The 14,015-nt window shown below is 38.9% G+C and overlaps 1 protein-coding gene across 1 annotated transcript in view; it reads left to right on the top strand.

The window, feature by feature from the left end:
- Positions 1-10,305, top strand: part of AP1G1 (adaptor related protein complex 1 subunit gamma 1) — an 81,233-nt gene extending 70,928 nt beyond the window's left edge. The window contains exons 20-23 of the mRNA XM_019935558.3: positions 1,859-1,966; positions 2,087-2,247; positions 4,898-4,996; positions 5,863-10,305. Of these exons, the coding sequence (XP_019791117.1) occupies positions 1,859-1,966; positions 2,087-2,247; positions 4,898-4,996; positions 5,863-5,964 (470 nt within the window). The 3' untranslated portion in view covers positions 5,965-10,305. The remainder of the gene's footprint in view (positions 1-1,858; positions 1,967-2,086; positions 2,248-4,897; positions 4,997-5,862) is intronic.
- The last annotated feature ends 3,710 nt before the right edge of the window (positions 10,306-14,015 follow it).

Raw genomic sequence — 14,015 nt, 5'->3', positions numbered from 1 at the left:
TACATGAATTTCCTTTTCGTACATTCCTTTTGTATCCTTTAACTCATTTATCATGGGGTCTTAATGTTTTTTTTTTTTTTTTTTTTTTTTTGGGGTCTTAATGTTTTGTTTTTGTTCTGACTTTCTTGTTTTTCTAGTCTTAAATGAAAAAGTAAAATGATAAAATGTTAAAAAGTCTAGATTTTCCTTTCCTTATTCATAATGAGTTTAAACACGTTTTCCCTTTTTTTTAATTTTTAAGTAAAAAAATTTTGAGTTCTAGATTCTTTAAGCCATCATTACAGTCATATCGTAATGCACAGTAATTTAAATCAGTAGAAAGTAGGAAATAAATTTAGTATGAGCTTTTAGAGGAACTGGAGCAGTGAGTTTCTGTTGTTTCTCAAAACTACGTATTGTACCATTGCAGGAGGAAAAAAGCTAAAATTTGGGGGACTTAGGGACTCATATGTTGCCTGTGTGTCTTGGGTAGCCCGTGATTTTCCATGGGAACATGTTTCTAAAATTGTTTTGAAAATGGAAATTGTGGGAAAATTACTAGATTAGATTTATAAAAACTAGGATAACTATGTGAATATTTGTTTATATTCTTCATTGGTAATCTGCTTGACTGCACATCCTGTGGTGTCCACATTTGTTTTAGCTCCTTGTGCTTTGCTTAGCCATATGTATTTCTACCTTCCTTGCTAATTTTTAGTATGTGATTTTTTTTCTAGTGTACTTGGGCATTATTTTTTTTAAGCTAATTCAGCCTTTATTTCATTTTGTGAATTTTTTAAATGGTGTAATTTAAGTTAATTTTATAAGTAGTTTGAAATCTATTTAAGCATAAAATGCATTCTCTTTCTTTTGCTGAATTTTCTTATGCCTCTTCTTAGAATCTTGATTTCTGTTAGTTCATGATCACGTTCTATCCCTGGCCCTCCTTAACTTGTTCTTATTTGGAAGGATCAAATAAGTATGATAATCTGATGATTTCTTTCCCCCACTCCACACCACCTCTCCCAGGGTGTGTGTGTGTGTTAAAATTAATAAATGCCTTGATCTACTTAGCTTGTAAAATAAAATGTTACTAAGAGAGTTGACATTCCCTGTGTACTGCCCCCTTATCTCCTTCCCTCTTGATCCCAGAGGTAACTATTATCTATTCTAAAATAGTGTTAGCTTTGGTGTTTACCATTCATGTGTATTTCTAGAATGATACAGTGTGTAGTATTGTTTTGCCATTTTTTGCCTTTTTAGAACTGGTATCCAACTGCATGTGTACTTTTATACCTTGCTTTTTTTGGCTAAACATTGTATTTGTGAATAATCCATGTTAAGTGCATTTCTAGTGCATTCACATTTTTACTGCTGTATATGTATAGTATTTTATTTTGTCAGTGTACCACAATTTACTTACCCATTATTTTGATGATGGACATTTTGTTTCCAGAATTTCATTGTTAGAAATTATCTTGCTATGCACACTTTTTGTAACATGTCTCCCTGTGTAAATATGCAAGAATTAATCAAAGCAGTCCTTCTTTTGTGAAATGCTTGTTCACTTCTCTTACCACTTTTAAATTAGGTTAACTTTTTTCCTTATTGATTTGTAAAAGATATTTATAGTTCTGGGTAATCATCCATTTGTTATTTTGTAGCATACATTTTCTTCTGCCTTTGGTCTATTTTTTTATGGTTTTTTTTAATGAACAGAAGTTATTCATTTTAAAGTATTTGAATTTTTAGTTATTTTTGCATCTTGTTTAAGGCATCCTTCCCTTAATTTGAGATCATGATAATTTTCTTCCATATTTTCTTGGTGAGATTTGTCATTCTGGCTAAGATTGACCTAACTTTGGGATGTTTCATTTAGGTGCTCCAGCTGCTGCTCCCGCCCCTGCCTCAGTCCCACAGATATCCCAGCCCCCCTTCTTGCTGGATGGGCTTTCATCACAGCCTCTCTTCAATGACATTGCTACAGGTACGATCACTGGTGTTATCATCATTAGCGCAATGAGAGATAGTTGTTGAAGAAAGGAAGTAATAATTTTGCAAGCATTAGGCTGACTACAATTAGACTGATCTCCCTGTGCTTTCCCAGGCATCCCCTCCATCACAGCATACAGTAAGAATGGCTTGAAGATAGAATTCACCTTTGAACGGTCAAACACCAACCCCAGTGTCACAGTGATAACGATACAGGCCTCCAACAGCACAGAGCTGGACATGACGGACTTTGTTTTCCAGGCTGCAGTACCAAAGGTACTATAATTGTCTTCTTGGCCTTTTTCCTTGAATTAAAAATTGGCTGATTATTTTTTATGTATTTGGTAAGGGATATATTTTAATGTTCAGAGATTAAACTAAATTTGCAGATTTAACTCAAACTAACAGTAATTAACTATTATGGTTCATTAAAGCATGTCATTTTTTTTTTTTTAACTAAGCATGTCATTTTTAATGAACACTTTCTGCTTAGTCAAAATATTCTTACAGTTAGTATTGTCTACAATGGATAAAGGAAGGGCAGCCTAATAGCGACAGAGCAGAATTCTACAAGGTGATTCATTAATGCTCGGGGCACTGAGGATAGGTTGGGGTTCAGTAGTACAGTGGTAAAGACCTAAAAAGCACAAATTGTAATGTGGAATTAAAGTTCAATCAAGATGAGAGACTTCATGTATTTGATATTCTCTTCTAGTCACTGGATCAGAATTAAAAGTTTTTGCCTCTTGATAATGTGAGAGAAACATTCCTCCTTCATTAACATCTAGTTTACTATTGATGGCAATGACTGCTTGTTTTTGTAAATTGAAGTTTTGTTTATACCAAATCTTAGTTTAAGGAGTGTTTATGTTCATCATTGAATAATGAAAAGTTTTGAAAAAGGAAAATGTAGAATGAGGAGTGGGCAAAATTTTTCTGTAAAAGACGAGATAGTGAGTATTTTAGGCTATATGCTGTCATAGTGCCAAAACTGTCATGGGCAATATATAAAGGTGGTGGCTCTGTTCCAATAAAACACTTGCAGAAAGAGGTGTCTGTTCATTCTTGGCCCGTGGACCATATTTTACCAACCCCTGGGATAGATTAGGCTAATCTGATCTTTTCAGTGACATGTGAAGTATGACATTCAGACAACACAATTTTGGAAATTGAAGACCTTTTACTTGTGGTTACTGCTGACTTTGCAACCTTCTTTACTTGGATTTTTAGGAGTCAGAATAATGTAGATGTTTTACAAGCAGTAGAGTTAGTGGTTTCAATACTAGTTGTATGACATTAAGCAGGTTACTTAATCTCTATGCCTCCGTTTCTTCATTTGCAAAGGGGGTGTGTCATCGTGATATCTAATTCATAGGGTTCCTTTGAGGAATAAATGAGTTTTATGTGCCAGGTACTGTTTTAAGCACTTTTCGTATGTTCGGTGCTCAGTAAATGTTAGTTGCTACAACTTAGAGTTTTATACTTATTATTTTACGCTGCGGTTCTAGCAACATACTGTCTCTGCTTTAAAGTATGGCCTTCTTCTTGGTGTTGTACTATACAATGCCTATTTGCATATCATGATGTATCTTGAACTTCAAAACGTTGTATTTCGTAGATTCTACTAATACTATTTTTACTTTTTGTTATTTCTGAAATTGAGGTACATTTTAAAATTGATACCCTTGTCATAGTTTCATTGGCAGCCTATTTTCTTTCTCAGTGGTATATAAAATAATGGTGTGAATTACAGTTGATGCCATCTAACATTTAATGAAATAAATGTAAATAAATGAATTTTAGCTTACATAATTTATCTTGACAGTAGACTTATGAATAAGTCCCAAAGTAATAAACCTGTGCATTGAGATTAAATTTCTGCTTTTATAATTTTTGGCCTTAGAGAAGACCTAGACCCACGAACCTCCTTCCCTCCTTTCTTCCTTCCCTCCCTCTCCTTCTCTCCCCTTTGCCCTTCTCTCTTTTCTCTCCCTCCATCCCTTTCTTTCTCTCTCCCCCTCTTCTCTTCTTTCTCTTTCTCTCTCTCTAATTCTCCTCTCTCTCTAATATTTTAGGAGACTAAACTTTCAGGAAAATTTTTGTAACCCTAGTCTGTAAAATAGCTGCATACATACTGTATAGTGCTAACTATGACTTACCTGTCTTGCTCACAGCTCCTTTATCTCTCTTCCCTGTAAACAAACAAACAAAATCCACCAGCACTCAATAAATTATGGTGTTTGGCTTTTCCAGGTCTTTTGCTGTATGGGTTAGTTCTGCACATAATTTTTCTGTTAGGGCTTTGTGTCCCCAATGTAGAGATCCTGATGTGTTCCACATACATATTAACAAACTGGCTTTTTTCAGCTTTTCCTTTACCTCTGTCCTGTAGGAGTAACCCTTGACACATTCCAGATTATATAGGCTTTAGAAAACAAAGGTTCAAGTCTCTGATCCCAACTGTCCAAATACACAAAAGTTTGAAGGCATGTAGTTGGTGACTAGTGTGCTGGTTTACTATTTTTAGAAAGCTTTTCATTTCTTTCTAGTTTTTTTTAACCGCAGGGACCCATTTTTTTTGTTGCTGTTGTTTGTTTTGTTTTGTTTTTTTAGTTACATAGTTGATCAGTTACTATTAACTGAGGTTGCCAGAACGAGAATTGGTTACTTTTTGAAAAGAGGTAGGCTAAAGTTGCTTCTACCAGGAAGGAAAGAGTAGCTCATTGCTAGAAACAATGGCGTTTTATAAATGCCATGAAGTGATAGCCCACATGCTGTGAATTGCTGATATCTGAAAAACAAATAGAATTTAGTAGTAGGTAAATCTGGTAATTGAACCATCATCTGCGTGTCTGACTGTATTTGTTGACATCTCTGACATAGTGTTAAGTGTATTTTTCTGAAGAGTGCCCTTTGTTCCCCCCAGACATTCCAGCTGCAGCTTCTGTCTCCTAGCAGCAGCATCGTCCCAGCATTTAATACGGGGACCATCACACAAGTCATTAAAGTTCTGAACCCACAGAAGGTGAGTAGCACAGTTGAAGACATTATCTGAGCAAGGTGTAAGCATATTCCCTGAAATAAAATTTGCTTTGTTTCTCAAAGGTTTTTCTGACTCACAGCAGAAAAGAAATCTTTTTAAATGTCTGGTCTAACCTCCTTGTTCTTTTGTAGATAATAAGTGAAGCCCAGACACACAAAATGGTTTAGTGGCATCTCATTAAAATGCACACTTAGAGGACTTCCCCACGGTCCAGTGGTTAAGACTTCACCTTCCAATGCAGGGAGTGGGGATGTGATCCCTGGTCGGGGAGCTAAGATCACACATGCCTCATGGCCAAAAAACCAAAACGTAAAACAGAAGCAATATTATAACAAATTCAATAAAGACTTTAAAAATGGTCCACATCAAAAAAAAAAATCTTTAAAATGCACATTTAAAGATTTCTCTATTTAGAGGCTTAAAAGTCTAGGTTTTTGCATGGGGAGGGGGACAAAGCAACCAGTATATCTGAATGTAGAGCATAAGATGAGTACGTTTACCTAATTTTTCTAGAAAATTGGATACAAGGGTTGAATCTTGAGAAAAGCACTTAGCAAATGTTTCTGTGAAAATACTCCTGAGTGGTTCTGTCCTGTTAATGTGGTTCTAGGATTGAAGCCAACAGTGAGTTCTGGAGATGCATTTTCTCTACTTGACTGCATGATGTTGGCTAATAGCTAGAGTATTAGGTGGTTTTTGTTGTTGTTTTTTGCCTGTGTTTCATTTTTAAGAGAGTTCTGCTTTAAAATAATATGTGTTTTCTAAGATTAAAAGTCTATTTGTAGACTGTACAGATTCTAAAGATTTTATTTCAGTGTGTAATTTTTTATTCTCTTTTCTTCTGACAGCAACAGCTGCGAATGCGGATCAAGCTCACATATAATCACAAGGGCTCAGCAATGCAAGATCTAGCAGAGGTGAACAACTTTCCCCCTCAGTCCTGGCAATGAGGGTCCAGCACCATTCTCATTCTTATCCCACTCAATCAAAGGAACTCTGGGAAGGAGATTATGATCGCTGCAAGTCCCCCGCAACTGTACCATGGGCATGAGGAGCTGAAGAGAACTGTTGAGGAGGATTTTCCTAAAGTTATTGCTGACCTTGAAGCATTGTTAAAGACTAATCTCCTCTCCTCCACTGTTGAGGCCGGCTGCTTCTGGAGGCTACTTTGCACTCTTCCTCCTCCTCTCCTTTTTCTGCACTTCTCCACCCCTCCTACATTTACAGCCAGAATCAACATTCCCTGGGCCCCTGAGGAAATAAGCAGCTGGTCTGGAGGAGAGGACTGGAATTCATGGCAAGAAGACACTCACTCTGTCTCTGCAGCAAAGAGTTGCCCCTTCTTTTTACTGTGTTTCTCTGTGGACTGGGCGAGGTGGGGTATTTACTCCTCACTAGCTGGGTTACCATCTTCAGGCGCTTTTTACATCTGGCATTGAGAATGGAAATGTAACGGTGGACATGAGGGAGCCCTGCCTTTTTCTACTGGTTCCCCCAATGTTTGAAAGAGGCATTAGGCTCCTGGTAGCCTTTTCTGTGCATTGCTGTATACACACAGACACACACATGTATGTATGTTTGTTACCAAGAACTGGTCAGACCTTGAAAGGTTATTTGTAAACACTGGACAGATGCAGTTAAAAAGAGCTTTTGTTTAGATTTGGCATGAAGGATATGGTGCTCTATTTGTAATAGAAACTTCAAAGGCTCTTCCAGCCCCCCTTTCTCTGCATTCTTTAGCTGTAGTCATGAGTACTCTCCATGATTTTCAAAATTGATTCCCCTTAAAGTGCAAAGTGGACAATTTACAAAAGGTATATTAATAGTTATTAATGCCCCTATTCCCACTACAAATTTTAAAGTTTCTCCCAAACCCATGACTTGCCTGAACTATGGTAAATGGGTGGAAAGAGGAGTTTGCCACTTTTAAAGTTCAGACTCCTTAACAAAAGCACCTTTGCCCACAGGAAGAGTGAGTATCTGATTCACTCTAGAGCATATTGGAGTCATCTTCTCCATTACTCCAAATCTCCCTTTTTATTTCCTGAGCCTGGCTTGGACCTTGGCATTCCGTTTGAATTCCTTCTTCTAACTGGAACATTTGTGTTGTATCTGTAACACTGGCACTGAAATAAAGACCACGCAGTTAAAGAAATCTTTCCTATATCGTACTTTATGGTGTTGGAATGAAGCCTTGTAGCTTCCTTGCTCCCTATGTCAGAGGAAGTCTTATAGACACCATAGGGTAGGAATATCCTTTCCTGAGTGCGAGAAGTTGGTCTTTCAAGAGAGGCCAATCTTATGAGTATCTGCATCAAAGACTTGAGATCTGGAGCTTTTTAAACTAGTGAGAGTACCGAGTGCTTTTAGAAAGGACCCTCATGTTATCAAACCTTAACACTGAGTTGCTGGCATGAGGTAAGGTGACTCTCCTGTGGCACGTGTTGAATGTACTGTGTATGTTCAGGTGCACAGGTGCCATGTCTGATGTACTAAAGAAAAGGAAAAGTCAGGCCCACCTTGCTCTTAAAACATTTGCAATCATTACTGTATTGAGTACAGTATAAGGACCACTTTGGCTTTGGTCTTAAAACTGGATACAGATATCCATTTTTCCCCCTCCATTTCACCAAGCCTTTACTTAAAATCTTCAGTGTCTTGTCAAATCTAGCTCTGTATCAGATGCTAGATTATTCCTAACATTTGACAAACTGGAGTTGAACTAAAGGCTCCAAAGGGGGAACTTTCTGGTCTTATTTTAGTATTTAAGAGCAAGATTTGCTAAAACTTATTCTACTGGGTAAATGGTTGACTGAGTCAAGAACAGGATATTACCTTGTGCGTAGTTTTCAGTAAAGTAATTGTGGTCTAGTGTGTGTTTCAAACAACTGCTCTGCCTGTGTGATGAAAAATAGTCTTTAAAGGTTTCTTTGCAGACTGATTTCATTGGATGGATACGTAATGCTGTGAAACGTGATAGGATTAACATAATATTGGTGGATTTCTTGAATAGAATTTGTCTAACATTCCTCTTGTGGTTGAGGCTTTATTTTCTCTCTCACGTTTATAGTTAACCAGCTCAAGTTTCTTTAGTTGAACTGATTTGAATCTCAGAAATTTGCTGAAGATCATGCTATGAGACAGTGCTAGCTAATGGGGCTGGAAAGGGTCTACTCTCAGAACAAAGTGTCTCCTTGCGTGAATGTAGTTTTGAGGTAGAGTTATGTGATCATCCATAGCTTTGTCTAGACAGAGTAAAAATCATGGCCTTAACACAAAGGGTGCTGTGTAGAATATGAAATGATTCCAGAGAGTGAACCTGAGCACCGTATTGAAGGACTAGCGGCCAGGTAACTAACTGCCTAGGATACTGATGGTTGTGAAGACGGTTTCAAATGATTGGATCTTTGAAAGCTTCAGTGTGCCTTAGTTTCTAGGATCAGAATTCGTTCTCCTCTCATTTGGCCGTGCTGCTAAAGGAGAAATCTCTTAATTTCTATGAATACTTGCACATTTCAGTTCTTTCTTTCCCTAGTATAACCATTCACGGGGGAGCAAAATTGTTTAGATTTACAACTTCAGAGCCATTGTGAGGAAAGGGTGATTTCCATGGCTGTTTTCATAACTCCAGGGTGATAAGCAGTGAGCCTAAACACACTTGGACAATTTCACATGCACTTTTACCTCAGTTTTTCCCCTCTTCCAGAGTAGTTTTTATTCTGTACTCCCTCCCCACCCCCACAGTAATCCTAAAGGAGAATTCGTCTAAGTAATCTCAGAAAACTGTAGGAAGGGTGCTCTACCCGAGAAGCTTCTCCCACTATGCTCCGGTGCTGTTACCTCGAGGTAATTTGGACAGCCATGGAATGTTTCATGCTCTGTATAGTGATTATCTGTTCATTTTAAGGTCTTTCTAATTTAAAGAAACATTCCTCACTGTAACATTTGGGAGGGGATTCTTCCCTCTTGTAGATTAAAGATGTGCTTCATACCCCTTGTTTGTCCCATTTATATAAGAAAACTGTCTAGCACTAACGGTTTGAGTATTTCCGTCTACTATATAACATGCTTTCCATTTTTATGTTGTTCTGAGAGGTTGGAAATTAGGGGATAACTGTTTTCAAGGTTCAACTTCATTATCTTCTGCATCGGAAAATATTTGGGCTATGAGAACTAGGGGAAGGAAAGTTTGAATGCGTATGTTTTTTTCTAGTGAATGTGTACTACCCACATTGTCCTAAACAGAGAGTGAGCTAGAGAGCAAAAAGTGGATACTCACGAGCTTTGTGGTTGGTGGAGAGGTGGTACACGTCTGTGCACTCAGGAGTTTGGGAATGGGGAGGATCACTGAAAAGAGACGTGCTCAGAAAGTCCTGAAGTTTAAAACACTTTGACCAGCTCTGGCTCAGGAGGGTGGGCCTGCTTGTAGAACTGGAAGTGAATAACTCTTTTTCAAGCAATAGCGGTGAGTGGGTCCCATCTACAGGGTTCCAGGACCTGGAACATTCAAACAGAAGAAAAGGCTGAAGCAGCATGCACAGTTGCTTCTTGAACTTCCACGAGGCTGATTCTGACTTCAACATGGAACATTGGAGTTTTGTTTTTGTTTTTGTTTTTGGAACCTGCTGTTGCGCTTTGTGTGTTTTGTTTTTGTTTTCTCTTTGGGGGCTTCATGGGAAAGAGCTTCTGAACTCTTTCCTTTGTGAACTCCCACTATGTCCCTGTATAGTCCCTTTTCTTTCATAATGTTGTAAGTTACATTTTCATTAAGCCCCATCACATCTTCTTTACTGTAAAAATATTAAAAGGCTGTTTCCAGGCGGGACGGCTAATGAAGTTCTAATTATTGCAGACATATTTTTGAGATGTAAAAAAAATTTTAAATGATAAGTCTTAGAGGTGAGAGGAATAAAATGGATGTAAACATTTACATGGGATGCATTAGAATTCTGCTGTGTGTATTGTCTTTTGGTTGAAACAAATTATGAACAGTGACTAATAAAAAGTCAATACTCAATGATTTAAATTTTGCTTCCTCACTTCTTACAAGTGGATTAGAGAAGCCTTTGATGAGTTCTTATTCCAGAGCTTTGAGCTAAACTTACTGACCTGTTAATGTTCCTTTTACACAGAAATCTCACCAAAAGAGGAACTTGAACAAATTTTTAAAAACTTGAAGTTACAGACAGTGAAAAGTGCAATTGGAAATTTTAACTAGTGATTGTTTCCATGCTGGTATTCTCCACATGGGTGAATTCTCAAACAAGGCAAATAAATCATGTCAAGATGAATTGTGTGTTAGAGGTGGTCATGAACTTTTAGTTTAAAGCGTCTATTTGTGACTTGTTCAAGTTTATCTGTGTCTAAGAAGAGGAAGGCTTGACCAGCCAAATGAATTCTGTTTCATGATCTATTTTATATGAACTCTTCCATAGAAGTGAGAGTGGTTGAAAGTTGGGAGCTTATGTGTTCCAGTACTCAGATGATCCCTGATAGTCCCTTATTGAAAAGAGGGAGAGTGTGATAGTTAGCCCCCTAACTGAGAAGTAGAAGGAAGTAGGCCTTGGCAATTATCTAATTTATGCAGAAGTGCCCTTTGGTGCTGTTTGATAAGTGACATTTCTATAATCTTGTATGTGGCTTAGTTAAAATTCATCTTTGTTTCTAATATTAAATTTACTTGACACCTTCATCTCCATGTAACGAGAGGAAAATATAAAAGCTGCAGTAGAAAACGTTAGCCAGTAACAGACTCTAGACATTTACTTAATACAGTGAATAGTGTTCAGATTTGAACTTCCATCCAGAAGGACCAAATTAATTTTTATCACTTTTTTATTTTGGGGTACGCGGGCCTCTCACTGTTGTGGCCTCTCCCGTTGCGGAGCACAGGCTCCGGACGCGCAGGCTCAGCGGCCATGGCTCATGGGCCCAGCCGCTCCACGGCATGTGGGATCTTCCCGGACCGGGGCACGAACCCGTGTCCCCTGCATCGGCAGGCAGACTCTCAACCACTGCGCCACCAGGGAAGCCCAATTTTTATCACTTTTTTAAAGTATTTTTCATGCTATTTCCTTCCCTAGTTCAGTTGTCCCCATATTCAACAATACAAAAATGTTCAAGGAAAAAAAATCCTTCAAACCTGGAAGCCAGGTAAATACAGCCTGTTTATTTGAAACTAAAATAAGGACTATCTAAATCTCAATCTGTGGTAGAAATAACAAAGGATTTAGGCCTAAAGATGACTTGTGATCATCAAAGGAGTGGGAACTAGCTATAAAGAAGCAAATGTAGTAAGCTCTTATGGCTCCTCTACCAAAATCTTACAGACGTGAACTCCCCTTCTCCACACCTTCTTTCCATTTTGTAGTGAAGATTAGGAAGAGCTCCTGGGATAAAGTGTGTGTGTGTGTCCCTCCCCAACCCCTTCTAGGTGGAGAGAGAGGTATGCACTTACAGGAAGGATACAGAAAGGAGGGAGTCTAATGACTTCTCTGTCTCTTGGCTTGATTCAAACTGATTTTTGTAATGATGAACCTGCAGTGAGGGCAGATGGATATTTGCACAAAAAATCCCAGAGGAATTTATTTTTAGGGTTAGTCTGAGCTGTTTACCATTTCTAGAAATTGTAGTTACATAACCCTAGGCATACATAATGCACACTGCCTTGAACTGGGGGAGAACATGAATATGTGACCTTTGAAACAGTATAAAATGTTAATGGCAATACATGATCTGAAAAGAAAACTCAGAATCAACTGGTTGTCACCACTTAACTGAATTGGGTCTTAAACCATGGAGACCTTTAAAGAGAGCTGCGTCATAAATTATCCCCTGCAACACCTGGGCTCCTAGCTTTTTTGTTCTCTTTTTGAAAGAGGTACTACGTTGTTGAAGAAGTAGTAAATACATAACTTTTAGCATATGCTTGTATTCTGAATTGATGCTTTAGCCCACTCTCCCATTAATTACAAAAAAAAAAAAAATCATCTACCACTGCTGTTCCCCAGCATGAACTCAAATGCTGGTCGTGTGACAGGATCCTTCCCCTTCAGATGATAAACTAATAAAGAGCTTCTGCTCATGAGATCTGGAAAATGTAATGTGTAGTACCTCAAGAAACAGGCTTTTAGAAGCACTTAATTCTGAACCACATTTTCATTCTTTTCTCTGCCTGTCTGCCCTTGGTCAACTCCACTTCTGTCTCCATATTGGTGCTTATCCCTTACATACCAGTGTTCTTGCTGGAAGAAGTTACCCAGTAAGCACTGAAATGGGAATCCAACTACTTTGAGTAGCTTTCTTGAAAGTAATTTCAGGGTAGAAGGAAAACCCACGAGGTAGACAAAGAGTTTTTTTCACTTTACACCAGACTCACAGAGACATCATTTTAAATTCACTAAAATGAGACAAAGAAATGAAGATGACTGACTGGAGACTGGAATTTTGGTATATACAAAGTAACTCATGAGAGGGGAGAAGGTAGTGACCAAACTTTCACAGAAGAAATAATTTGTACAGAGTCAGAATCTTTGCAAGAGTCAAATTTTGTCTTGGAATTTAAAATATCTATAAACGCATACATAGAAGAGGGGGACAGACTGCACTGACAGATGTCAAACTCTCTTGTTCTAAACCTACAATTAAAATATTCTTAACATATAGTTGGTCTGTACTAGGCAAGCTGAAGCAATGGTTAATAGGTGATACCAATTATTCAAAGCACAAGAAATTGTTTTTTTCTGCTAATTCCTTAGAAGTTGCCTGAAGATTCAACACCTGTGTAGGAAGGGGAGACCTAAAAATCCAGAGGTCTAGAGGTTTCCTAAGACAATTTAGAGCAGAATTAACAAGAGGACTCTAAGGAACTGAGTGTCTCTTAAATTTGGAAATTCAGAATAATAGTGACACCTATGAATCACTACTATGTGTCAAGCACTTTGTATGCATTTGCAAAATCTTCATAATAACTACTATACAGACTAATTTCTATTTCACAGCTAAGAACCAAAGGCTTAGATAAAATAGCACAAGGGTATAGATCTAATAATAAGAGGTAGAGCTGAAATTTGGAATCTGGCTGTCTGATTTGGCCCACTGACCAGTCACAAAACTATCACTGCAGGAACTAAAAGAAAATAATAAAAATTTTCTGAACTAGAATTGCAAATAATAAAATGGCTTTCAGACCAGACCACATTACTGCTTGAAGCAGAGAACAATATTCTGATAATTTTACTAAATAAGGAGAAATTAAAATGTGGCTGGGAGGTGAGATGACATTTTGTACATGAGGTGGGGTCGAATTTGCTGAAGAAGGCCGTGAGCATCTCTAATAAGGAAGAGAAAGGGCCTTGCTAAGGTGAGTATTCTCAACAATTCGTTCAGTGGCTTTGTACGTGAGGGTGACAGTCCAGTTTTTTTTTTAATTGAAGCATAGTTGTTTTACAATATTGTGTTAATGTCTGCTGTACAACATAGTGATTCAGCTATAAATATATATACATTATTTTTTCATATTCTTTTCCATTATGTTTTATCATAGGATATTGAATATAGGCATCCGGTTTTGAAGTACAGAGGGAAGGTCTGGGAAAGGTCAGTTACAAGAGGCACCCTTGGCGGAGGGCAGCGTCCTCGCGTCACTATTGACAGGTGCAGCCCTCCACCCCCCCTTCCTTGTCCAGCCCGTACTTCGGAGGCGGGGACAGCAGCAAATAATCCTCCCTGTACCTCAGTCCGCCAAACCGAGGGCGGCCGACAACGGAGGCCCAGCCCTGCGGTGGCGCCGGGCTCCGCCCGCGAGGTCCCCGGCAGCCCGCCCAGCGGCTTGCGGCTCGCAGCTCCCAGGACGCACCGGGCCCGCGGCTACGCAGGGCCGAAACGGCTGCGGGTGGGGCGGGGCCGGCGGGGCGGCGGGTGGCAGGTCCGGCAGGGCGGCAGGGGGCGGGGCCGGCGGACTGCGGGGGGCGGGGCCGCAGGCTGTTCGCGCTCGCCGCCG

This window comes from Tursiops truncatus, chromosome 19, assembly GCF_011762595.2.
Source record: "Tursiops truncatus isolate mTurTru1 chromosome 19, mTurTru1.mat.Y, whole genome shotgun sequence".
Taxonomy (NCBI): domain Eukaryota; kingdom Metazoa; phylum Chordata; class Mammalia; order Artiodactyla; family Delphinidae; genus Tursiops; species Tursiops truncatus.
Note: the sequence above shows the minus strand (reverse complement) of the source record. Positions and strands in the feature narration are given on the sequence as shown.